Below are 27,788 nucleotides of genomic sequence, written 5' to 3'. Positions count from 1 at the left end.
TCTCCTATATGCCGCGATCACTATAGATCGCAGCATATAGAAGACAGCAAAGGGTTAACATCACTGGGACCTGATCTAATCAGGTCCCGATGATGTACCCTGTCAGAGCTAACGCTCTGCATCGGAATCGCAGTGCTTGCAGGACCCTGGGGGTCCTGAGCACTGCGAGACCACCCACCGTTTTTAAACGTCGGCGTTGCACAGAGCCCAGGCAGCGCGGACGTTTATCTACAGTGGGCGGTCGGGAACCGGTTAAAAAGGTATAGCAATGGGTAATACCTCCAGCGGGTGTATTTACAAGTTGTTTTTTTTTTTTTGCTGCGTTTTTCATAAACACAAATAATTTCCATCATTTTTTGGAAAACAGAAGTCTATAAATATCAAATTAAAGTATTAAAGGGAAACTGACATCTGATACATGCTGCTTAATCCATAGTCAGCATGTAGGGAAAGACCTGTCAATCACTGGCAGCGGACTGAGAGAAGCCACCAGAGCCTCGCCTAGTCTCCCGTGCGGCTCCGTCCCCGGCGACTTTTAAACTATTTTTCTCTAACTCTGAAATGCTGTGGCATTTCAAACATGTGGCTTGAATCATACAGCCTGTGTCTGATACATGCTGCCCGGTCCACGGGGAGCATATCTCAGATGTCCGATTACCTTTTAAAGGGAGTCTGCGAGACCAAGCTGATATTAAACTAAGCATAGCCTTGTTAGGGGTGTATCCCCAATAAAAATGGCACTTCTAGTTCTCTGATCACTGGCTCCGTTCTGCATAAACTGACGTTTAATCAAACATGTAAACTACGGTGCTCACTGCACCCTTAAAGGGGTTTTCCCACAAACACAAAAGTTGAGTTTAGTCAATAGATCTTTGGAATAATAATAACTTCCACAATTGAATGTATTTAAATGAAAATGTTCTTGTGCTGAGATGATCTTATAAATGTGCCCCTGTGTATTGGTTGTGTCTGACTGTGCAGGAACATGGTCTGATCATACCACAGCTCCTGGGTAGGGGAGGAAGCAAAAGAGAAGATGGAAGACATTTCAGCATTGGATCACAGCTGATTCTTTGAAGTAAAACATTGTTTAAAAACACAGTGAAAAGTTTTACCTCACAAAAAGAATCAGCTATGATCCCCTGCTGTAATGTCTGTATATACTCTTTTGCTCGCCCCCTCGGCCAGGAAATATGGTATGATCAGACCATGTTCCTGTATGGTGAGACACAGCCATTACACAGTACACAGCAGGGGCACATTCATAAGATTATCTGAGCACAGGAACATTTTATTTAAACACATCTAATTGTGGAAATTATTGTTATTCCAAGATCTATTGATTAAAATCAACTTTAGTTTGTGGGAAAATCCCTTTAATGTGGCCATCAGGCTCAGAGCACTGTTATGTCCACTGAGCTTGCTTGTCTCGGCCTCCCTCACTGGTGTTTCATAGCACTTGCTTGCCTGATCTTTCTCTGCAGACTGTGCTCGCTCCAGTGCTCTCAATCATCAGTGAGGGTTGCGAGGATTTGCAAAACCAGTGGGCGAAATGGTGCACTGAGCCTCTTGGCCATATCCAGGGTGTACCGGGCACCATAATTAGCAATTTTGATTAAACTTCAGATTCTGCAAAGCAAAGTCACGATTTTATAGGGGCTATATCCCCTTTGTCTGTGTGCTTTAGTTTATACTGTCAATTTGGGCATGCAGATTTCCTTTTAAAATGCAATTCTAGGAATAACCCTTTAATCGTATTCATGGAATAACATAACTTATAGTAAATGTCCAATTGTTGGGACATCTGATCTGGCGTCTTTCAATTTCAGCAAATTTATGGACAAGGAGTGTATCCTGTTGATGAATTTGGTGTTGCCTACACTAGAGAGAGGCTTGGACACAAAATATATGGGTTTAATATATTGCCCCTCGTGTCCGTACTAGTACATTTTCCAGAAGACACTTTAAAGGGAACCTGTCAGTCGATTTGGACAGCATGAAACAGAGCCTGGCTCGGTAATTGCAGTCGGGTATCTTTTAGTTTATAGTTTAAAGTTCCAGCCGGGGACTATAGGCAGAGATGAGGCTACTCCCGTGCAGTAACGAGCCGGATACTCCCTGCACAGCTCTAATTGATAGGTCTCTTCCAGGTGTGTAAGTCAGGAGAGACCTGTTAATCGAATGAACTGCTGCCTAGAGAAGCCAGCTGGGTGCCCCTCCAGACTAGTCTCATCTCTGGCGTTTCAGATGGAAATATACCTGGCTGCAATTGACTGACTGTTTCCCTTTTAAAGGGGTTATTTAGTGGAGGTGGGCATTCTCGACCTCTGCTCCGTTCATTGTCAGAACCCAAGCGATCAGTAATGTAGCCTGGGAACAACCCTTAAAGCTAGTTAGCGCAATAATGCATTCTCCTCCCACTAATAGATTGAGACATCACCTGACTGTTTTTCTTCTACTGTAAGGCTGTGTGCCCACTATGCGTTTTTTTAAGCGTTTCTGCAGTGGCAATTCCGCTTCAGAAACGCGCTTAAACGCTTGGTAGAAGATCTGCAATGTTCCCCAATGATAATCCGCATGTGCTGTGCACATGCTGCGGAAACTTCCGCTGCGGATTATCATTGCGGAAAAATCCGCAGCACTACCAATTATTTTGCGTAATCGCTTCTTTTTTGCTTCCATTGACTTGCATTGAATCGCTTAATATCCGCATGACTACATGTGCACATGCGGATATTAAGCGATTCAATGTGCAAATGGCACCCGGGTCTGGAAAAGAGGAGACTCTCCTCCAGACCCGGGTACCATAGTACCTGTAAAAAAACAAACAACCCATTATACTCGCCTTCTGATGGTCTCCATAGCGATTCGTCCTGGCTCCCTGGCAGCTCGTGATGGTCTAAAAGGACCTGCCATGACGTCATTTAGTCATGTGACGGGTCACGCGACCGCTGACGTCGGCAGTCTCGTAACCTGTCACATGACTAAATGACGTCATGGAAGGTCCTTTTACACAACCGCGAGACACCGAGAAGACCGGACGCATCGAGGAAGGAGACGGGGGGGCCATCTTAAGGTGAGTATAAAGTTGTTTTTGTTTTTTTTTACCATTTTTATTCTTTTTTTTTTTTAAAAAGTTGCATGGATTTATATAGTGTGACCAAGTTGTCTAGCACTTTCCAAGTGATGCTAAAATCGCTTGGAAATGCATGTGAAGAACGCTTCACTTCCTCTTGTCCCTGGCAGGAAAAACGTATGTAAAATCCGCATGCGTTTTTTCTGCCAGGGAGATGCAGAAACGCTCAGGAAAAATCCGGAGCATTTCTGCATCATGGGCACATAGCCTTAGAGTTTGTGCACATGGGGCATATATGCAGTTGATTTATGCTGAAAATATGTAAGGTTTCTTTTTTTTTTTTTTTAAATGCTCAAATCATTACAATCACATTTATTTAGCAAAGACTAAGTGCTGTTTTCATTGAAATTGATTGACAGAGCTTCCATAGAATCTGCCGTACATATGTGTATGTTTGTGTATTGCAAAGTGTCGGCACTACTGGTATTTAGCCACATAAACAGGAGTTGTTAAAAGCAAGGAGCTCTTCAAGAGAAATGTGAATGATGATTGGTCGAAGGAAGGAATCTCACGCTGGATCTAAGCACAGAGACTCATTAGATCTAGTTCAGTAAAATGACTCCTATTTACTTTTAAGTAAAAGCAAAATGTCTTTTGGTTTTGAAGTGAAAAAGTCCATTCGCTAATGAGCTAAGAATATTTGCAATTTGATCCATCCTCCATTTTAAATTTTCCCCTTCTCCCATGACAGCACCACCTGAGAGAGGGTATCCGCCCACCAAGGACAGGAACCTACTGAATAAAAAGGCGGTACCTCTCCTCCGCATCAGTTTTTGGTTCCTGTCCCTGATGGGAGCCTCACCAGGTGGTACCTCACGTACCTGGATTATGGACGGTGCGGCCTGGAGGCCGTGGAAGCAGCAGATGGTCCCTGTTCCCAGCCCGTCTGGCTGCTGCCCGGGTCTGCGTGTGGGGAGGAGGTGCTGTTTTCCTTCGGATGCCTCCCCGCGTGCGCCGGGGCCTGCGGCCGGGCCTGCGCCTCGCAAAGATGAACTGAGCGCGCCGGCCGGCAGGTCTTCCGGGCTGCGCACGTGGGGGTCGCGTCGCACCCTCTGATGGAGCGCGCCGGAAGTCCGGGCTGCGCACGCGCGGGGTGCTGACGCGCCCTATCACGGAGTGCGCCGGAAACCGGGTCTGCGCATGCGCGGGTGGGAAGCTGTCATCCCGCTGCAAGCGCGCCGGGTGCCGCTGGGCTGCGCACGCGCAGAGGCAGGTGGATCTGCGGGTAGCGCGCCAGCTGGCTAAAATTTAAAAAAAAAAAAAAAAGGAAAAAGAGAGATGAGCACGCTGCCGGAAGGGGAGGAGCCTAAAGGAGGTGGAGCCCTACTGCTTTTAAGGATGGGGAGCAATCAGGATGGCGGTGTCTGCATCCCCGCCATGATGAATGAGGAACCGCAGTCACCTGGGCAGCAGCTGTCACCGCCACAGGAAGTACAGCAGCAGCCACAGCCATCAAAGCAGCGCAAGCAGCTCAAACAAATGGAACGGGAATCTTCCCATCGACAAAGTCATAGCAGTGAGGCGCGTACGAGTTCCGGCAAGACTGGTCAGAAAAGACTTCGTCAGTCCACCTCCGCCAGATGGGAGCCCTCATGTGAACGGCAACCACCGCCTCCGGTACCCTAGTCTGAACGGCAGTGTGGTGAGTGATCTTCGTGAAAGTCTCACCTTGAATAATGTGCTCTTCTCTCTCTCTCTCTCTCTCTCTCTCTCTCTCTCTCTCTCTCTCTCTCTCTCTCTCTCTCTCTCTCTCTCTCTCTCTCTTTCTCTTTCTCTTTCTCTTTCTCTTTCTCTTTCTCTTTCTCTTTCTCTTTCTCTTTCTCTTTCTCTTTCTCTTTCTCTTTCTCTCTCTCTCTCTCTCTCTCTCTCTCTCTCTCTCTCTCTCTCTCTCTCTCTCTCTCTCTCTCTCTCTCTCTCTCTCTCTCTCTCTCTCTCTCTCTCTCTCTCTCTCTTCTTTCTTTCTCTCTCTCTCTTTCTCTCTTTCTCTTTTCCTCCTTCTTCTCCTTTTATTTCTTGGGGCAGGAGGCGAAGAAGTGTAGTGCTAAAAATAAAAACAGGGAGTGTGCTTTATGCAAAATCGGTCTTCCCACCTCCTATGCTCAGACTGTATTCAGAAAACCATTGCAGAGGAGTCCCCCAGGTTTTCTTTAGAATTAAAGGATCTAATCCAGACAGAGGTCAGAGAGTCTTTAAGAGGCTTAACCTCACTCAAAAAGAAGCGAAAACTAGTTTCTTCAGAATCAGAGGAATCAGTGGAGTCCCGTTTTACGAGAGAACTGCCTTCCTCCTCTAATCACTCCTCATCGTCATCGGAGTCTTCGGATGATAATGGGGGGGGCAGACCTTGTTTTTCGGTTGATAATACTGAGAGACTAGTTAAAGCCGTCAGAGGGACTATGGGTATTACCGATACCAAAGTGCCCAGAACAGTCCAGGATGTTATGTTCGGGGGCTTAGACCAAAGGAGGAGACGCTCATTCCCGGTCAATGACAGGATTAAATCTCTGATAGAAAGGGAATGGAAGAAACCGGAGAGGAAGGGTCAGCTGCCGTCATCCTCCAAGCGGAGGTACCCCTTTGAGGATGAGGATGCGGCTAAATGGGACAAAACCCCTAAGATTGACGTGGCCATTTCAAAATCTTCAAAAAAATCCACTCTGCCCTTTGAGGATTTAGGAGCCTTAAAAGACCCGCTGGATAAAAAAAGCGGAGTCCTTCCTTAAGCAAACCTGGGAGTCGTCAGCAGGGGCCCTTAAACCGGCAGTAGCAGCGACCTGCACTGCTAGATCTATGATGATCTGGCTTCAACAATTGGAAGACCAGATCAGGGGGAATGTGTCCAGGGAGAAAATTCTATCAGACCTTCCTCTTGTGCAGGGAGCGGCTGCATTCCTGGCAGATGCATCGGCAGATTCAGTTAGGCTGGCTGCCCGGTCTGCAAACCTCTCTAATGCAGCCCGTAGGGCGCTATGGCTCAAGAGCTGGCCAGGAGATGTGCAGTCAAAGTCTAAACTGTGCTCAATCCCTTGTGAGGGGGACTTCTTGTTCGGCAAAGGTCTAGATGACATCCTAGATAAAGCCGCAGACAAAAAACATGGATTTCCCACGGTGTCTGGTTCCCGATTTAACAGTTCCTTTCGGAAGAGAAAATACAGCCGCAGTAAAGCTCCCAGAGACCAAGGTAGCTGGAAAGACCGAAAGCCGTATAGCAGAGGCTTCATGTTTGGGGGTCCCTCCTCCGAGAATAAGAAAGCCCCTAAGTGACAGTTCCCCGCCAGGTGGGAGGAAGATTGTCCCACTTCCTGCCTGCCTGGAAGAAAATTTCATCCAATTCTTGGATCTTAGGGATAATCAGGAGGGGGCTCACACTAGAGTTCAAGAGCAGGCCCAAGAACACTGTCAAAATATCAGCCCCCAGAGGTTTAGTGGAACAGATAGCCTTACAGCAGGAAGTTCTCTCTCTGCTCAGGAAAGGAGTTCTGGTGGAAACACCTGCACCCGAGCAAGGAAGAGGATTCTATTCGACCCTCTTCCTAATAAAGAAGCCGGACGGCTCCTTCAGGACCATTGCGAACTTAAAGAGACTGAACGACCATTTAATCTACAGGCCTTTCAAGATGGAAACAATAAAATCAGCCATAAAGATGTTATTTCCGGACTGTTTTATGTGCGTCCTCGATCTGAAGGACGCCTACTACCACGTCCCGATTTTGCCAGATCATCAACAGTTTCTAAGAGTAGCTGTACAATTCGGCAGGCACGTAAGGCATTTTCAGTTCGCAGCTCTTCCCTTTGGCATTTCCATGGCGCCGAGAGTCTTCACAAAAATCATTCTGGAGGTCACAGCGCACTTGAGGGAAAGAGATATTTTAGTCATCCCTTATCTGGACGACTTCTTAGTAGTGGGCAGATCAAGTCAACTCTGTGCTCTAGCCCTGGCGGACGTCATGGCCAGTCTAAGACGCCTAGGTTGGCTGTTAAATCTGGAGAAGTCAAGGCTGGAACCAAAGAGGGTTCAGTCTTTCCTGGGTCTCATTCTGGACTCGGAAAACCAACCCTGTCTTCTGCCAGAGGAAAAGAAACTGAAGATCAGATCCCTAACATCTCAGATTGTCAACAATCCGACCATCACCCTGAGGAGTGCAATGTCTCTGTTGGGTACAATGACGTCTTGCATTCCGGCGGTTCAGTGGGCCCAGCACCATTCCAGATGTCTTCAACAAGAGATTCTGGCAGCGGACAGGCGGCTCAAAGGTCGCCTGAATGGGAAAATATCTCTTCCAGATGTTGTGATCAACTCCCTGGACTGGTGGACATCTCCGGTCAACCTATCTTTGGGGGTTCCTTGGACCTTCCAGGTGTCGGATACAATTACAACAGACGCAAGTGCGGAAGGTTGGGGAGCTCACCTAAGGGATCGTTCTGTACAAGGCCTCTGGTCGGACAGCGAGACAAGCCTATCTTCCAACATGAAAGAGCTGTTGGCAGCCAGAAACGCGCTAAAAGAATTCAGTTCTGTTCTTCAGGGTCCTCACGTCAGGATAATGTCAGACAACAGATCAACAGTCGCCTACATCAATCATCAGGGGGGTACCAGGTCTCTCCCTCTGATGTTAATAGCGGATCAGATCTTCAGGTTTGCCGAGAGTCGGCTGGTTACGCTCTCGGCACTGCATATAAAAGGGGAAGAGAACATAAAGGCCGATTTCTTGAGTCATCACATCTTGAAACAAGGAGAGTGGGAGTTGAATCCAGCCGTTTTTCAGCAGATTGTGGATCGGTGGGGACAGCCCCAGATAGATCTGTTTGCAAACAGACACAATCGGAAGACCGAAACCTTTTGCTCCCTGAATCCAAAAGAGGGGGCGTTTGCGGTGGACGCGCTGCAGATTCAGTGGGATTTCACTCTAGCTTATGCCTTTCCCCCTTTAGTACTGATCCCTACTATCCTGAGGAAGATCCGAGAGGAACGGGCGAGGGTTATATTGATCGCCCCTTTCTGGCCCAAGAGACCATGGTTCACTTGGATGAAGAGAATGTCCCAAGCAGATCCATGGGTTCTTCCGGACATCCCGGATCTCCTCAGGCAGGGCCCAGTCTGTCATCCCCAAAGAGCGGGCCTGCATTTGACGGCTTGGATTTTGAGAGGTCGCTATTGACGCAAAGGGGGTTTTCTCCAGATCTTGTTACTACCCTTCTAGCAAGTAGAAAGCCGATAACAACTAGAATCTATGGTAGAACCTGGGCTAAGTTCTTGTCTACCTCGGGTCTGTCTGCCAAAGGGAGGGTTCCTATTGAGGCCATACTAGAATTCCTCCAGAAGGGGTTAAACATGGGACTAGCCACCAGTACTCTTAAGGTACAGGTATCTGCTCTGGGGGCACTGTATAATTATGACTTGGCAGCAAATAGATGGATCATTAGATTTATTAAAGCCTGTCATAGATCCAGACCTATTCCTGTTCCAAGAATGCCTCCTTGGGACCTTAATTTAGTTCTGGAAGCATTAACCAAACCTCCCTTCGAGCCCTTAGAGAAGGTTTCAGAAAAAATCTTAACTTTAAAGACTGCGCTATTGGTGGCCCTGACATCAGCTCGTAGAGTCAGTGACTTACACGCACTATCCATTAACCATCCATTCACTCAAGTATGTATGGATAGAGTAATCTTAAGACCAGACCCGGCCTATCTTCCAAAGGTAGCCTCCAAGTTCCATAGGACGCAAGTAATCACTCTCCCTTCCTTCTATCCTAATCCTAGGGATTCTGAGGAATATAAGCTTCACACCTTAGATGTTAGGAGGGTGTTAGTCCAGTATTTGGAAGTGACAAAAGCCTGGAGAAAGAGTGACGCTTTATTTATATCCTTTCAGGGGGCTAGGAAAGGACTTAAGGTTACAAGGGGGACCATAGCTAGATGGGTCAGGGATACTATTACCTTAGCCTACTCTTCTAGCAATCTGCCGGTTCCTGAGAACCTGAAGGCCCATTCCACCAGAGCGGTAGCTGCTTCCTGGGCTGAGAAGGCGGATGTGCGCATCGACATTATATGTAAGGCGGCAACTTGGTCATCCCCTGCTACATTTTACAAACATTACCGTCTTGACCTTTCCTCTTCTACTGATCTGTCCTTTGGTAGAAGGGTCTTGCAAGCAGTGATCCCTCCCTCTGGTATTTAATCTCTATAAATCTCTCAGGTGGTGCTGTCATGGGAGAAGGGGAAAAGATCCTAGTTACTTACCGGTAACGGGATTTTACAGAGCCCATGACAGCACCCTATTAATTCCCTCCCCTTTATCACTGTGGTGTGCACTTTTTTTAAGGTGTTTAGTACATATGTTGAGGTGGTGGTTATGTATTAACCTGTCTTCGGAGGCCCTCTCATGCTCTGAAACAAAAAACTGATGCGGAGGAGAGGTACCGCCTTTTTATTCAGTAGGTTCCTGTCCTTGGTGGGCGGATACCCTCTCTCAGGTGGTGCTGTCATGGGCTCTGTAAAATCCCGTTACCGGTAAGTAACTAGGATCTTTCTTCTGTATTTGGGAATGCCTCGCTGCTTGTTCTGCAAGAGCCATATGCCTGCTAATAACACTGGTGTCCTGTTACTTGCATTTGTTTCCTTCCCTACTGGGTGAAGCAAGAATGTGTTTCTAGGCTTGTAGTACTTTCCCATGTCACCTGGGTGGGAGAAACTGGTTTCTTAAAGGAGTTGTCCAGCCTTGGTTTAATTTTCAGCAAGCACTACAGCTTTCTGAATTCTAGCCATGTGTAGTATATCTCTCAATATAACATTTAGATTGGGGATTATGAGCCAATCAGCATGTGAGTGCAAGTATTCCCTCTGAATTGCAAAGTGCTGAGGAAACTGTGGGCACTATAGAAATAAAGAAAAATATAAAAAAAAAAGTATGCAAATCTTATGCATCTGGTTGTGTGACAGCTAGTGATGAGCAAATATCCTCGGGTAAGGTGTTATCTGAGCCCGCTCGGGTGCTAACAGAGTACCTTCGGTGTGCTCACAAAATAGGTTTGTTTCGTCGTGGCTGCGTGAAAACAGCTGAGAATCTATTTTACGAGCACGTCGAAGATACTCTGTTAGCACCCGAGCGGGCTCGGATAGCACCTTACCCGAGCATGTTCGCTCGTCACTAGTGACAACCACTTGATCCGGCCAGCATTGCTAAACCATAAGGATATATAGTACCCATTGTTCGGATTCGGCAAGCTGCACTGCTTGCTGAAAATGTTTCTACCGCTGGACATCGCCTTTAATTCTAGTTTGAGGGAGATTTATTAATGGTATGGCTGAACCCCCATTGCACTATATTTGCTAACATGTAGTAATGTGTGGGGCTTCAGGTTTGGTCCAAGCACACATCATTTATCAAAATCTGATCTGGCATCTTTCAATTTCAGAAAATTTATGGACAAGGAGTGTATCCTGTTGATGAATTTGGTGTTGCCTACACTAGAGAGAGGCTTGGACACAAAATATATGGGTTTAATATATTGCCCCTCGTGTCCGTACTAGTACATTTTCCAGAAGACACTTTAAAGGGAACCTGTCAGTCGATTTGGACAGCATGAAACAGAGCCTGGCTCGGTAATTGCAGTCGGGTATCTTTTAGTTTATAGTTTAAAGTTCCAGCCGGGGACTATAGGCAGAGATGAGGCTACTTCCGTGCCGTAACGAGCCGGATACTCCCTGCACAGCTCTAGTTGATAGGTCTCTTCCACGTGTGTAAGTCAGGAGAGACCTGTTAATCGAATGTAGTGCTTCCTAGAGAAGCCAGCTGGGTGCCCCTCCAGAATAGTCTCATCTCTGGTGTTTCAGATGGAAATATACCTGGCTGCAATTGTCTGACTGCTTCCCTTTTTAAAGGGGTTATCCGGAGCTATTTTAGTCTTTTTGCTCGTGGTATAAAAAAATAACAAGAAGGTAGTTGCTAACAAACACAACTACTTGCATGTTCTACCCTATGCTGGCAATTCAGCTGTTCCACATCAACAGTGCAGCGCTTCTGCCGGACTGCTTTGTTGATGGGGCCTGTCTGTTGATGTCATTCTTATTAACCACTGGCTCCCCGCAGTTAGGCAGCGGGAAGTTGACTGTCAATCAGCATGACGTTGGTAGTCACACCCCCGTCAACAGAGTGGGATAGAAGCCGCAGCTCTGTCGATGTGACCACAGCAGAAGCCGCTGAATTGCTGGCAGGAACGATCTGTGACCGCTCGGTGCCGGCAGAGATCGGAGCTAGGCACAACGGGCAGGTATTTAGCATCTACATGCCTGTTAGTTCTTAGTCCCAGAGTAGAAAAAAAAATTACATAGTCCTGGATCAGCCCTTAAAGTAGAATATAAGTGCAATCCATACTTAATAGATTGATGTTTTAGCGGCATTATACCTCAAGTAAATAAATGTATACTTTTGGCCTGCTTCTGCCTTAGTATATAAAAGGCTTATCATGTATGTACACACGTGGTCAAAATTGTTGGTACTCTTTGTTTAATGAAAGAAGAACCCACAATGGTCACAGAAATAACTTGAATCTGACAAAAGTAATAATAAATTAAAAATCTTTGAAAATGAACAAATGAAAGTCAGTCATTGCTTTTCAACCCTGCTTCCACAGAATTTTTTAAACATTAAACTCATGAAATAGGCCTGGACAGAAATGATGGTACTCTTAACTTAATATTTTGTTGAACAACCTTTTGAGGCAATCACAGCAATCAAACGATTCCTGTAACTGTCAATGAGACTTCTGCATCTCTCGACAGGTATTTTGACCCACTCCTCATGAGCAAACTGCTCCAGTTGTCTCATGTTTGAAGGTTGTCTTTTCCATGTTTCAGCTCCTTCCAAAGATGCTTAATAGGATTTAGGTCAGGGCTCATAGAAGGCCTCTTCAGAATAGTCCAATGTTTTCCTCTTAGCCATTCTTGAGTGTTTTTAGCTGTGTGTTTTGGGTCATTATCCTGTTGCAAGACCCATGACTTGTGACTGAGATCAAGCTTTCTGACACTGGGCAGCAAATTTCTCTCTAGAATCCCTTGATAGTCTTGAGATTTCATTGTACCCTGCAGCCAGATGCAGCAAAGCAGCCGCAGAACATAACAGAGCCTCCTCCATGTTTCACAGTAGGGACTGTTCTTTTCTTGATATGCTTCATTTTTCCGTCAGTGAACATAGAGCTGATGTGCCTTGCTAAAAACTCCCACTTTTGTCTCATATGTCCATAGGACATTCTCCCAGAAGCTTTGTGGCTTGTCAACGTGTAGTTTGGCAAATTCCAGTCTGGCTTTTTTATGATTTTATTTTTTCAACAATGGTGTTCTCCTTGATCGTCTCCCATGAAGTCCACTTTGGAACAAACGACGAATGGTGTGATCTGACACTGATGTTCCTTGAGCTTAAAGTTCACCTTAAATCTCTTTAGAAGTTATCCTGGGCTCTTTTTTGTTACCATTCGTATTATCCGTCTTTGATTTGTCATCAATTTTCCTTCTGCGGCCACATTCAGGGAGGTTGGCTACAGTCCCATGGATCTTAAATTTCTGAATAATATGTGCAACTGTAGTCACAGGAACATCAAGCTGCTTGGAGATGGTCTTATGACCTTTAACATGCTTGCTATAATTTTCTTTCTAATCTCCTGAGACAACTCTTTCCTTTGCTTCCTCTGGTCCATGTTGAGTGTGGTACACACCATGTCACCAAACAGCACAGTGAGTATCTGTAGCCCTATATACAGGCCCACTGACTGATTACAAGATTGTAGACACCTGTGATGCTAATTAGTGGACATAACTTGATTTAACATGTCCCTTTTGTCACATTATTTTCAGGGGTACCATCATTTCTGTCCAGACCTGTCATGGGTTTATTTTATTTTTTTTAATTCTGTGGAAGCAGGGTTGCAAAGCAATGTCTGACTTACATTTGTTCATTTTCATAGATTTTTAATTTATTACTTTTGTCGAGATTCAAATTATTTCTGTGACCGTTGTGGGTTTTTCTTTCATTAAATGAGGGGTACCGACAATTTTGATCACGTGTGTATATTTTTGTCCTATTTTATTACAGTAATTTCTAATCTACATACTTAATCTGTGAGTGCTCTAGGAGCCCGTGTAAACTAGATTGTCATTTCCAAATGCCTAGTGTTTATATTGCTACGTCCCAGTGCATAGAGATCGTTTGACTTCTGACCTTTTTACTAATGGTGGTAGTATCATGTCAGTGCTGGCATCTCTGTTTACATGCAGATTAATGAATTAACATGATTTTGGGAAACTTCTCCCTATAAATCTGTTATAAAGTAGGTTACAATGCATTGGCAGATCCTTGCTGGAGGGCACAAATGGTGGCTCCCTGTATTTAATATTTCTGCTGATCTGAGCTCCTGATTTTATTACCTGTATTAAGATCTACAGTGACATAATTTTACCTTTGGGCTTGTAACTAGGAGTGGTTAAAAAATATGGAAATCAGCCGCTCCTTTTCGCAGAAATCTGGCAGCACGCAGAGGCTACAAAGGGAGTTGATGGGACGTGTGCCAAACCCAGTGTTTCCTAAGTAGTTGAGTGGAAAGTTTAAACTGGTTTTCCCCTGACTTCCAAATCCTTCTGATTTCTTTCAGAAAGTAGTAAAACATTCGGGTATACATTCCACTATAGTTCTGTCGGCGAGGTGAGATTTCATGAACAGTATAGACTGCAGTATGTCCATTGACAAAACTGTAGCCCAAGGGATTGACCGTAGACCTTCAATGAGCATTCTTAATTTTTTTTTTTTTTAGCTATTGGGACAGTTGTCTGGAAAGCAGCATATACAAGCATTTCCTACAGGTTAACTTGTTTCCAGAAATAATTTATTCATATTATGTAAAATGCTCTGCCCTGGGATAAAACAAATTACAATATTAAACTAGCATTTACTACTAAAAAAAACAGAATTTTTGAAATATGAATGGGCAATTTTATTTAATAGAATATAATCCTATTTAGTGACATCGACAAGAAATTATTCCTTCTGTGACCATTGTGACAATCTTATTTAGCTGGCTTTATTCTGCTCTCTCAATCTAGAACTGTGTTGGAAAAGGAGTCTACTTGGACACTTGACCGTTGTTCTCTTAAATGGCATTTGCACTGCAAGATAATTGTGAACGAGCATGGTTTAAAAAACGCTTGTTTCACGATTATGCGCTCCATTCATTCCCTATGGAGCTGCTGAATGCTGCTATCATTATTTTCTTGAAGTCGCTTCAGGAATGACCAGATCAGCAGTCGGGCCCCATTTTGTAACTGGGATACATTCCCAACTGGGAACTTTTGTTTTTATTTTGCCGACCAGTGCGGCTCTTGGTGGTCAGACACCCATGATCAGCAAGTTATCACCTATTTTGCAGATGGGTAATAACTTGTTTTAACTGGACACCCCCCCCCCCCCCTTTAACAAATGTACCATACTAGTCATATACACATTAGAATATTTGTCATTTACCAGAGCTATGTAACCAGGTGCCCATTATAGATCTACTAGCATTTTACTACTATAACCATATTCTTCCATTCTTGACCCAAGATTTTTGATATTAAGGGCAGACATGATTGAACGTCGCCATTACATGTAACCACACATAGTATCTTTGTTCTGGAGAAGTTGGGTGATGAACAAATGACTTCCATTATTGCCTCTGCAGCAGTCATCCAACTTTAAAGGGAATCTGTCAGCAGGTTTTTGCTACCCCATCTGAGAGCAGCCTGATCTAGAGAAAGAGAACCGGAGTACAGCAGATCTGACAAAGAATTTTTAGATGTAGAACAGCAGAGCTCAGAAAGCTAATCCCGTCCACACCAGGCTCTTTATGTACTTAGTTTATTGACAGTGAGCTGCTTATCAAAGGAGTGGGTGTGCCAGCTAGTCATAGCAGTGATCATGTCCTAGTGATAAAACCTTCAGTGTAAGTAAACAGAACACAGCCTGATAAGTGACATGTCATAGAATTCTGTGTTTTAACCCCTATCTCATGCTGTCCTCAGATTACATGACAAAAAGCTGCTGAGAGATTCCCTTTAATAGTGTCCTAAACAAATAATTACTGCCAAGGAACCTGTGTGTGGTTGTCATGAGACAGGTGCCTAGTTTGATCTGCTCACTAGGATTTACATGGTGAATGTTGAGTGCCATCTGTGCTGCCACCTTACAGGAGGAGTTAGGAGACCATTGTCCCAAGCTGCATTGTGTCATATTCTCTTCAATAGGAGCTAGTCTGCCGTGTTTGGCGGCAGTGCCTACAAACTTACATCCGACAGTGGGGGTGCCGGGTCTGTGATCACATCAATCTGATATCAATGACCTATCTGTATATCCTGCCACATGTCTCCATAGTGCACCTGTGCCATGCTGCCAGCTCTGTGCTGTTCTCATTTACGAGACAAACATTTACCCTCTCTGTTTTTCTCTTTTCAGTGGAGGAGGATGGCAGTTGGGATAATGGACTCTCGTACGATTGTCGCACTCTGCTATTCAAGGCCATCCATAACCTGCTGGAGCGATGTTTAATGAACCGGAATTTTGTGCGCATAGGGAAATGGTTTGTGAAGCCATATGAGAAAGATGAGAAGCCAGTTAATAAAAGGTGAGTTTAGTGCTTTCTCCTGTGATAAGAAAGTTTCATTCCTTTATATTGTTTGCCTTTATATTTCTTGTGGAATTCTGCTGCCAAAAACATAATCAGCACCTGCAAAATGTGATTAAAGTGCTGTTTTTTTTTTTTCTTCTTCGGTCCATACATCTCAGGTTTTAGGCTCTAACTCGCTATAATGTGGAGTTGTGGTGCCCCTGCGGGTTCAGTCGCCACAGAGGTACTGCATCTCACCCAGAGGTGTGGTATCCCACTCTCAGGTAAGGATGGAGTACTGCCCGGGACCCAAACACCTGCATCCAACACTACACTACTCCAGACCAGCAGGAGGGGCAAGATGCATTGCTGCGCTGCTGAGCCCTGACCCTGGCTGGGGTGGGTGGAACCAAGAGAGGGAGAACCATGTAGTGGTTTGGGTGGAGGAAGCAGTTCAGGGGAGCACTTGAGAAGGAGGATATAAAAAGGGAAGCCATCTTGAGTGTGTGAGAACAGTCTGAGGGAACAGTGAGGAGCGAGTGTGTCGAGCAGGAGCTCTGCTCAGGAGGAGGGCCTAGTGAGAGAGGCCCAGGAGAGACTGAAGAGAGGAGCAGGAAGGAAGGCTCCAGAACAGAAAGGATCCCTGGGGCACGGGCAGTGCGGATGCCACCCGTGCACCAGAATCCACCAGGAGTGGAAGGATCAGGCCGCAGAGAGGGGACCGGCCCCTAAACTAGCAGAGATCTTCAAGTCTCACCTAGATAAGCGGAGGGTGCAGCATTTCAGGTGCTGCAGCCAACAGCCACGTCTAATCGCTAAAAAGGTGACCATAAAGGACACAGGGGACAGAGAAGACGTTGCCCGACAAGGTCCGCGGTCACTGGCTTGGGACACTGGGTGTGAGGTGCAGGGCAGGAGGGTGAGAGCCGGCGCAGGAAGGCGACCAGAAAAGGCACACAGAACGGGGTCCCGTTACGTACTCCGGAGGTACCTGGGAGTTTGCTGAACCCCTCCCAGGGTAAACACAGGACAGTGTGGGGAGTTACCCTGGCCCTGGTAACTTGGAGTCTAAAAATCATGAGTAAAACCCTGAAGACTGCACTCCACTGTGTCTGCTAATTATTACTGAGCCATCATCCCCTGCACCACCCTGCACAACAGCAACATCTATTACATCCCCACTACTCTGCCCTGGAGCTAAGTTCTACCTGTGGAGAGCTGAACCAACTCTGCTGCATTAACAGCTCCAGAGGACCTGCTCCGCAGCGGCAGCTCCCTTTAGCCGCATACCACAGGTGGCGTCACAAACATTTAAATACAAAAACTATAAATTCCCCCTTTTATTGACCACCCTGGGTCACGGACCGGGTCAGCGCCACTGTGACATCTCCCCTAGCAACGACCGGCACGGCTACCGAGTACCCCACGGCCCAGGGGGCGCGTCAGTCACTTGTGATTCGCTATAAAATCGTGGCATTACTGCTACTTAAAACTGACTGTGCTTATTTCTTTGTGGAAAGATTTGCAAAGGTACCATCTTGAATTTTTAGAAGGTCGCTTGCAATTTGCTAGCCAATAGGAAAACATTACAGGGAATCTGTTAGCAGGTTTTTGTTATGTAATCTGACAGAAGTATGAGGTAGCGGCAAAGACCCTGATTCCAGTGATGTATCACTTAGTATACTGGGTGCAGTAGTTATGATAGTCAGTTTTCTCCTGCAGGTTAAGCAGAGCTGTGTATAACCTGCGCACAGTTTCTGTGTACATTGTATAGTGTGAACAGCTAATCAGTGCTCGGGGTGTGGTTGGACCAGGAGGCACAAGGTCAGTTGTCTTGTAGTGTTAATCTCCTGCTAATAAGACTGATTGTCTTGCTATTTCAATACACAGTCCAGTAAGTTACACATCACTTTAATCATGGTCTCTGCCACTACATCATGGTACTCTAAGACTACTAGGCAAAAACCTGCTGACAGATTTCCCTTAAAGGGTTATTCCCTCAATATAAATCGTAGATCAGTCGCTTATAATCCTAAAATAAATAAACTTGTCAAATGCAATCAGTTTCCAAAAGTGCTCGCTGCTCCAAATATCTCTCCCTGAAAGTCAGCGGCTTTTGTTCACCTGGTTGTCCATGGTGGTTCTTTTTATGACCGTTCCCACATGTTCATTAATGCTGTTCTTCTATCAGTCACTGCTAGAAGATCAGCAGGTATCTACTGAGCATGTGGGACTGGTCATTCATGGTTGTGCCATCCTTGCTCCTCAGGGTGGACATGGGCACTGTGCGCCTGCTGCTGTCAAAAGTGGAATAGCTAACCTCCTCTCAGACTGAGTGATAGACGAAGCAGAGCAAGCACAGACCTACTAGCCACTAAACCACTAATGATTTTTTTTCATTAAAGCATGGTTATTTCTGCCAATAGTTATTATAATGCACATCTCCTACCCATAACCCAATTTAAGTACCACTGAGCCTCTATCTATACTGCCTGAAATTAAAGCTGCACTGTAATTAGTTGTTATGGCCAACAAAAAGCTAGGAGAGCACACACATGGAAAATATATCGAAAACACATACAGAATTCTTCGTGGGGGGTTATAAACCTTTATACTGGGTGGTGGGGACAGAAAAGAATTATATTAATTCAAATAACTATAATAATAATAAAAAAAAAAAAAACTTTTGGCATACTGATGTCTTTCTATCAGCTCTGCTAATGTTAGCTGTACACAGGAGAGAGCATGGAGACTGAAGAAGCACGGTGCTTGTGGGAAATGTAGTTTACAGTGGTCACATGGGCAGCACTGAAGACCTTCACACTGAGCAGAGGGACCATTATGGAGAGGTTGGAGCCAGTGAGGATCTGAAGGCATGGCCGGTTTACTTTAGAGTGGTGATTTAGCTAAAGGAAGTTAGAAAAAAAATTAAAAATAAATACTCTGTGATAAAACCCCATTAAATTAACTAAAATTGATACTTTCATAAATTTCATGCTAAATGGCAGTTTGTGACCCTATGTACAATCACTATACATACTTAATAGTGTCTGTGGTTGATTCCTTTACCACAGGATGGTGATATAATTTTCATGAGCTGTTGCTCATTGTGTAGCTCAGCACCATATGCTTGACTGGGGCTGAGCTGCAGTACCATACAGCCTGAGGTATGTATAGGGCTAGGTCTCTGTGAGGAATGAATATCCTTGTAAGCACACATTTATGAGCTATCCACAGGCCGTGCCTTTAATATCTGATGCAGATCTTCCCTCTTAAACCTGCATCTATGTGGAGAGCGGTGTTGTGACTGCAACCCCCGACTTATGTATGTTAGGAGAAGTAGTTCAGTAGCAGATCCTCGGGTTACAGATATGAATGCTGGTGCCCAGGGCCAGGACCACTGTACAACCTCCTAGCAGGCACTACCAGCCTGAGCTGTAAATAAGAGACAGTGACGCACATACCCACTAGTGGGGAGGTAAAGTAGTGCCTTTTTTGTAAATTACAGACCGTGCTAGCACTATTCTCCACACTGCTGGTAATAAGTCATGCTTGAAATCGCTGTGGGGTTAAAGGGCGCAGTCAGACTGACGTATAAATCGGACCGCTATTTAACCGCAATGCTCGCGCTTGCTGGCGGTTCTCCCGACGTGAGCTTGATGGCGCATATATTTCTATGCAGCAGTTGCGCTCGGGTCAGGAGAGCCTCCGGCCAGTCCGAGCATTGCGGTTTGATCTCTGTCCTATTTATACGGCCGTCTGACAGCGCCCCTACACTGCTTCTGGCTGTTCCGTCCCTGGTCTGCTACTGCCGTTACTAATGGTTCGTCCCCTTACTATCATTGTAATGCTACTTCTAACATATGCTTCAGGGTGATTCTCAGGGGGACCCCCCCATCTGTCGCTACATCTTGATCCCAGTGCTTCTCTTGGGCCCCGATATTAGCCTGCCTGCTGTAACAAGGCTCACATTGATATCCCATTTCTGATAACAGACGCTGCTACATTAAAATGGCAGTTTTATCCAGTTAATTAAGTTAATCCATACCCAGTATATTGTATTTAATGAATCTGCTCGATGCTGAAGTAGAAAGTTTCCACCAGCAGTGGCCATTTTGTATATTTCAGCATAAAATCTGTGAATTTCTATGCAAGTCTCACTCTGTCCCTTATATAATGACACTGAGTGTCAGGTGATGGTTTCTGCACACAATGGACAGCTGGAGCCGAGCGATGATGAAAGTAGGCCAGCTCAGGATAAACCGCACGAGCTGTGAGCGGCAGTCACTTGCTTCTTTAGAATGTGTTTCACTCAGGATTTTCGAGGTACCTGCTCCTAATGGAAGTGGAGCATGTGACCTTCTATTGTTGGGGGGCTGGGACCGTAAAATTGCTCATTCAAAATGTATGCGGCTACTTGCATGGGCAGAAAAAAAAATTGCACAAGCCGAATTTTTGGTGCCCAGATACCTAATAAGCCTGAAGGCTGCCATGATTGGACACAGCACATAGTGTGGTCAATTTCTATTGCTTATAAAAGGACTCTGCCATTGTTGGTTGTAATTGGCATTTTGCATCTTTGATTTCCAGGTCAAATATGTATTTGTTCCACAATTGGGCCAGGTTCAGACTAGCATAGGAGAAATTGTCAGATTTTTTTTCTTCCAGAAAACTCAGACGATTTTCAGCTATGTCCATATTTTATGTCTGTGTGGCATCCATATTTACTCAGAAGTATAAATTGTACATGATACATTCAATTTCCTGGCCTAATGATGGCAATGTATCCATAAAAAAAAAAAAAAAAAAAAATATATATATATATATATATATATATATATATATATATATATATATATATATATATATATATATATATATATATATATATATATATATATATATTATAATATAATATACGTTTCTTTTTTTCTTTCTTTCCCACCCAGACACTTGGTTCGTGCGAAAAGCAAAAACCCTATTGACTTACATTGGTCAGTGTGTTGTCCATTTTGTTTTTTACTCAGGGAGCACATGTCCTATATTACATTCATTTGCATGAGCCATTAGGCTGTGTTCACACAAAGGCACAGAGGATAAAATAAAATAAAAAAAATCCTCTTTATGCCATTATTATCTTTGAATCCTTTTTTTCATATACAGTACAGACCAAAAGTTTGGACACACCTCATTTTTAAAGATTGTTCGGTATTTTAATGACTATGAAAATTGTACATTCACACTGAAGGAATCAAAACTATGAATTAACACATGTGGAATTATATACTTTACAAAAAAGTGTGAAGCAACTGAAAATATGTCTTATATTCTAGGTTCTTCAAAGTAGCCACCTTTTGCTTTGATGACTGCTTTGCACACTCTTGGCATTCTCTTGATGAGCTTCAAGAGGTAGTCACCGGAAATGGTTTTCGCTTTACAGGTGTGTCCTGTCAGGTTTAATAAGTGGGATTTCTTGCCTTATAAATGGGGTTGGGACCATCAGTTGTGTTGTGCAGAAGTCTGGTGGATACACAGCTGATAGTCCTACTGAATAGACTGTTAGCTGCTTTTTTCTTGCCATAATACGAATTCTAAGTAAAGAAAAACGAGTGGCCATCATTACTTTAAGAAATGAAGGTCAGTCAGTCCGAAAAATTGGTAAAACTTTGAAAGTGTCCCCGTGCAGTTGCAAAAACCAAGCGCTACAAAGAAACTGGTTCACATGAGGACCGCCCCAGGAAAGGAAGACCAAGAGTCACCTCTGCTTCTGAGGATAAGTTTATCCGAGTCACCAGCCTCAGAAATCGCAGGTTAACAGCAGCTCAGATTAGAGACCAGGTCAATGCCACACAGTTCTAGCAGCAGACACATCTCAACAACTGTTAAGAGGAGACTTTGTGCAGCCGGCCTTCATGGTAAAATAGCTGCTAGGAAACCACTGCTAAGGACAGGCAACAAGCAGAAGAGACTTGTTTGAGCTAAAGAACACAAGCAATGGACATTAGACCAGTGGAAATCTGTGCTTTGGTGTGATGAGTCCAAATTTGACATCTTTGGTCTTTGTGCGACGCAGAAAAGGTGAACGGATGAACTCTACATGCCTGGTTCTCACCGTGAAGCATGGAGGAGGAGGTGTGATGGTGTGGGGGTGCTTTGCTGGTGACACTGTTCGGGATTTATTCAAAATTGAAGACATACTGAACCAGCATGGCTACCACAGCATCTTGCAGCGGCATGCTATTCCATCCGGTTTGCGTTTAGTTGGACCATCATTTATTTTTCAACAGGACAATGACCCCAAACACTCCTCCAGGCTGTGTAAGGGCTATTTGACCAAGAGGGAGAGTGATGGGGTGCTACGCTAGATGACCTGGCCTCCACAGTCACCAGACCTGAACCCAATCGAGATGGTTTGGGGTGAGCTGGACCGCAGAGTGAAGGCAAAAGGGCCAACAAGTGCTAAGCATCTCTGGGAACTCCTTCAAGATTGTTGGAAGACCATTTCCGGTGACTACCTCTTGAAGCTCATCAAGAGAATGCCAAGAGTGTGCAAAGCAGTCATCAAAGCAAAAGGTGGCTACTTTGAAGAACCTAGAATATAAGACATATTTTCAGTTGTTTCACACTTTTTTGGTAAGTATATAATTCAACATGTGTTAATTCATAGTTTTGATGCCTTCAGTGTGAATGTACAATTTTCATAGTCATGAAAATACAGAAGAATCTTTAAATGAGAAGGTGTGTCCAAACTTTTGGTCTGTACTGTATATAAATAGATTAATAATGGTTAGTGGTCAGTATGGCTTCTGCTTCAGTGTACCCTACTTCCTACCTTGTTTTGATCTATTTTAGTTGTGGCATTTATGTATTTATGAAAAGTTGTAAAGTTCTAAATTGCACCTTAGCGGTGGTGAACCCAGTAGTGGGGTACGTTCGTACACTGCTGCAGATGCCACACCCCAGTGGTGGGGCTCGTTTCCACACTGTTACATCATTCTCCCTTGAACTTCAATCTTTGTAATGCTGATTTTAAAATTCTACTAGGGGTGTTGCCACTATGATGGGTAATATGCAAAGAGGTTTACCTCTTCAAATTTCTAGTCTCTATAAAATCCTGCTGTAAAACAGGGCTGTGGACTCTGTAAGCCAAACCTCTGACGACTCAATTTCCCTGACTCCACAGTACTGTCTCACTACTAAGCATGTACATAAAGTGCAGCACAGATTTATCGCAGCTAAAAGCCTAAATTCTTAGATCAGGGACAGAACAGACATTTATAGGACAATTAACAACTTTATCAAATTCTTATGAAAACATTACTGTACACAATTTATTATATATTTTAAGTCCGTCCATTTCATACCGACTCCACCAAAATGGACACTGACTCCAACTCTAGAGCCCTGCATAAAGCCCCCCATAAACTGATGTGAGCTGTACCTGCCAATAGTGACAGGTTCGGCCAGCACCCCTAATGTGTGTGGTGGCGCTAGCCAACTAATTGTTGGGGGAGATGTATCTCGAACATGTCTGAATTCCTATCACTTTGTTCTCCTGAAAAAAAGCCGTTCTCAAAAAAGAGCACATGGGTGCTCGGACGAAATGGGCGTTCCTGTGTATGGGAGAGACAGATGAAATGGCAGTCGGTCAAATCATCATTTGGCTGACAGCCAATTTGTGTATGGGTGGCTTTAGACTCTGTTCACACCCATTCCATTCTAGGAATTTATGGGGTAGATGGATCATTGCATAATGCATGCAAACACCAGAAAGCCCCTGTTGACTACAATGGGTTCGTCTGGCTTCCGTTACTCTACCACAGGGGTGGGGAATCTTTTTTCTGCCAAGGGCCTTTGCAATATTTAGACAATCCTTTTTGGGGGCAATACAAATAGCACGCTAACTCCACACACAGTACGTCCTGACGCTGGCACTGGTGTCAGGACGTGATCTTTCATTACATGTGCCTCAGCGTTCCATAGTGAAGACTACGTTCGTTGGCTCATAGAGCAAAAAGAAATGAAAGGGCCGGCTCCTGTCAAAACACAGCTGCCGGCCCAAGCACTGTGGCCCCCAGGAAATGTTATTGCCTGAGGTTCCCCAGCACTGTTCTACCAGAACAATAGGCAAGAATAATGTAATGAATCTGTACATTTTTGTTCTTAGGAAGAGACAGAAAATGAGTTAAACTCCGATGTTGGCAAAGGCTTGGTGCATAAATTATACTCTTCTTACAGAATATTTATTTTGTGCTCCTTTATTGCACATTGTTACACAGTGTGGCATCAAGAATCAGATGTGATTTTTGTATTTAATAGTTCAGCTAGGTTCTTCTTATCTGGCTCTTTTATAGTACGCCTTTACTGATAAGTAATGTTGCATACCAAGTGTAATTACAGGTTGTGCTACAGGGTGACATTTTGCAGTCAATATTGAGAGCTCTAGAATTATTACAGTCGTCACGAGCTGTCGACTTGTTGTGCTGCCCTCTAATGACAACATGGCTTAAACCAGCCTGTCTGTCACTTGTGTGTTTTTGGGAGCTGTGTCTGAGAAATGCCATCTTAGTGCTGGCCTCATGCAGCAATGATTATCACCACTGCCATCCAGTCGCTGATGGATTTATGGATGGTATAACCTGTCATACGTAATAGAAGTATGTTTACATACTATATGCACTCACTCAGATTTTCTTATTCTAGTATTGTTCCATTAAAGAGAATCTGTCAGCAGGATTTCACCCCCACCCTTCTCCAAACTATTTTATATTCACATGTAGCTCTTTCAAAGGCAAGTCCGACAATACCTCTACACGGCCAATCGCTCCTTTGGTAATGAGAAATCGGTGTTTTAATTGATATACCGTGGTCCTTAAGCCCAATTTGCATATCTGAATCCTCTGTCACTCCAGCTCTATTCCCCGCCCAGCGCTGCCTTCTTCTTAACTGCTGTGTAACTTCAGGCAAATAAGCTATCAATCAAGCATTAGGAGGCGGCTCTGGGTAGGGAATAGAGCGAGCTGGAGAGACCGGGGTTTCAGAGCCACATTTCTCAGTAATGCTGGAACGGACTGGCCATGTAAAGGAATTACTGGACTGTCTTTTGAAAGAACTACATGTGCATATAAAAAGTTTGTAAATTGAAATCCTGCTGACATTCCCCATGTGCTTGGCTTTGTGCACATAGTTTATCAAGGAACTTTTGGAGCAGAAACTGAGCGGAAACTCAATCCTCCTCAAACTCAAAACTTTTCAAAATAAGTTTCTGCTACGTTGGTCCATGTGCAATCTGTCGTGTGGACTGATAATGAGCTAAACTTAACCCCCCCCCCTCTGTTAGGTATCCTGTATAATGAAGGTAATAACATACTCGTCTGTTGCTGTCTTCTCCTGGTTTCGGTGGCATCACATGACTACATACGTGACTACATTTGTGACCTGCTGTATCACACAGTGGTTGCTTCGTGAAGCGGAGGTCACTTTTTGAATTTTCTCAATGCAAGTCTGAGACTCTGTACAGGTTAGAGAGCCTTGTTCAGAGTCTCAAAGGTTTACACTGAGAGAGTTACCACCACTTCATAGTGATTCGGCAGGTTACAGATGCAGTCATGTGATGCCGGAGCGGACCGGAGTGTCGCTGCAACCAGGAGAAAACAGTGACTGGTGAGTATACTACTACCTTCAATGATACTTGCACACGCAATACATAACAAAGGGAAAAATCCATTGGCGTTGGGCTTTAAACAAACATTATAGAAGGAATTTTTATGTTCTGCTCCACTTTTCTGGTTGTGTTGCACATTCTGACACAAATCAAGTTTCTGACTTTTTTTTCTTCTTTTGCCACTTTAAAGCCTTGTGAAATTAAATGCTATGAAATGTGTTGGCCAACAAATCTATTACTTCTGTCAAGAAATTGGTGTTAAACTCTGCCTACTGATGGCTGTAGTAGATTTCAATTTCTGGACACTCATAAAGGCCCTATTTTATTAACTGGCATGTTTCAATGAAATTAATTGGGAGTAAAATGTGCGAAGTTTATTAAAAGGGTCTCACGTTCCTTTCTTCAGGAGCTCTACTTATGATTGACAGTTCTGGCCGGTATCCTTGCTCAGCTGCTGCCCGAAATGTGTGCCCTCCGATGTTGCTAGCAGAGGGAGTTATGCATCGGAGGAGGGCAGGGACACAGAACCTGACTCGATCCAGCCAACCTCTGAGCAGTACTTTAAAAGCGTTATGGCAAACGGTTTGCAATTGCGTGCTCCTTGCCTAGGAGACCAGTCGCCTCTGTCATGAATGGATACCTACGTATCGAGCAGTAAACTATAGTATTAAAAATTCCTCTGTTCTTGAGAACATAGAGGACTTTTAATAAGGGGTAGATTGCTTGTTTTTGCAAGCACTTTGCAATTTTTCCCTTTAAGAAGACGAGAGAACCCCTTTTGAGACTAGCAAGTGAAACGCCAGTCTTTAATTCTTTTCTTCTACATTTTGCTCTGATCTTATGTAGTGCCAACTGTGTAATATAGCGCAGTTATACATTTCTGCCTTTCACATGTTTTTTCCTGCTATTCGGGCATGTACTGGTTGCCCATCCAGGTGTGTGGGTGTCCCAAAAAAAAAAAAACTCAACAAAACACTTTCTGCCGTGACCTTTAATCTTTTCAGTCACAGCAACAATTACAAGATAAAATGAACAAAGTGCATCCTGCTGCCGGTAGATCCATTGTAGCAGGTCTTGCTTATGTATGTGTGCATGATAAATAATAGTGTGTGTGTATAGCTAGATATCACCATAAATAATACTATGAATGGGTATACACTATGCATTCTCCTACACGTGTCTAGGTATGCTCATGTGAGGGTTAAAGAAGTTGTCCACTACTTTTACATTGATGGCCTCTCTGCAGGATAAGGCATCAATGTATGATCGGCTGGGGTCCCGCACACGGCACCCCCCCCCCTGCTGATCAGCTGTCATCGGTGCACCAAAAATCTACATCTTTTTTTCCTGACAAGAGATGCAGAAATTTCTGCATCAAATACTGAGCATGTGCACCATACTCTTACTGTCTATATCTGCAATCTTCAGCAAACCAATTGTGAAATTAACTTCCCAACACGTCCCACTGACCTCTAGCTGTCAAGGAGTGCAGGAAGTTATAGTTTCACAACAGTGGTGGTGAAAGTTGCTGATCCCTGCTCATTTACCCCTACCTGTCCTGCTACCCCTAGTCTTTAGATATATTTAGTGTGTGTGTTTGTGTATATTGCATCATTGTACTCTTGTCTTTACATTTTACAGTGTCCCAACATTTTTGGGATTGTGTGTGTGTGTGTAATTTACACATTACATACATAATATATTAATACTGGTTTCTACTACTGAAAGGTCTGGACTTCTCTTCTGTGAAGCCATGCTGTTGTGATGGGTGCAGTATGTGGGTTAGCATTATCTTCCTGAAATATATAACACCTTCCCTGAAATTATTGTCTTGATGGGAGCATATGTTCTAAAATCTCTATATTATGCTCAGCATTGATGGTGCCTTTCAAGATGTGTAAGCTCCCCATGCAATAGACACGAATACAACCCTATTCCATCAGAGATGCAGGCTATTCAACTGTGTTGATAACAAGCTGAATGGTCCCCCTCTTCTTGAGTCTGCAGGACATGGCGGCCTTTGTATAAATTAGTTCAGGTTTTGATTCATCTGACCACAGAATAGTTTTCCATTTTCCTCAGTTTATTTTAAAGCAGCACTCGAGCAGGTTTTTTTTTCAGTGCTGGAGTGGCAGTCCCCTTTCCCTGGTTATATACTCACCCTCGAGCATCTTCAGTCCCACGACGCCATCTTGTGAGCGCAGCTTCTGACTGGCCGGAAGTTAGAAGCTACATTCCAAGCTGTCAGTGCCAGAACGAGGCTCTCGTTGACTTGAAAAGTGACCTCCGGCTCACACCATGAAACAATGGAGCTGCCGCTGGTCACTTTTCGCCAGAGACCGACGGAAGCGACACTAGA

General features: G+C 44.3%; 1 protein-coding gene across 2 annotated transcripts in view; it reads left to right on the top strand.

Annotated features, from left to right (window-relative positions):
* MED13 (mediator complex subunit 13) overlaps positions 1-27,788 on the top strand; it is a 109,005-nt gene that overhangs the window by 18,070 nt on the left and 63,147 nt on the right. For both annotated transcript variants that reach the window (XM_073665498.1, XM_073665497.1), the window contains exon 3: positions 15,615-15,783. In XM_073665498.1, coding sequence (XP_073521599.1) covers positions 15,615-15,783 — 169 coding nt within the window. The remainder of the gene's footprint in view (positions 1-15,614; positions 15,784-27,788) is intronic.

This window comes from Phyllobates terribilis, unplaced genomic scaffold (genome assembly GCF_046119375.1).
Source record: "Phyllobates terribilis strain yellow unplaced genomic scaffold, ASM4611937v1 Scaffold_2__4_contigs__length_985480577, whole genome shotgun sequence".
Taxonomy (NCBI): Eukaryota; Metazoa; Chordata; class Amphibia; order Anura; family Dendrobatidae; genus Phyllobates; species Phyllobates terribilis.
Note: the sequence above shows the minus strand (reverse complement) of the source record. Positions and strands in the feature narration are given on the sequence as shown.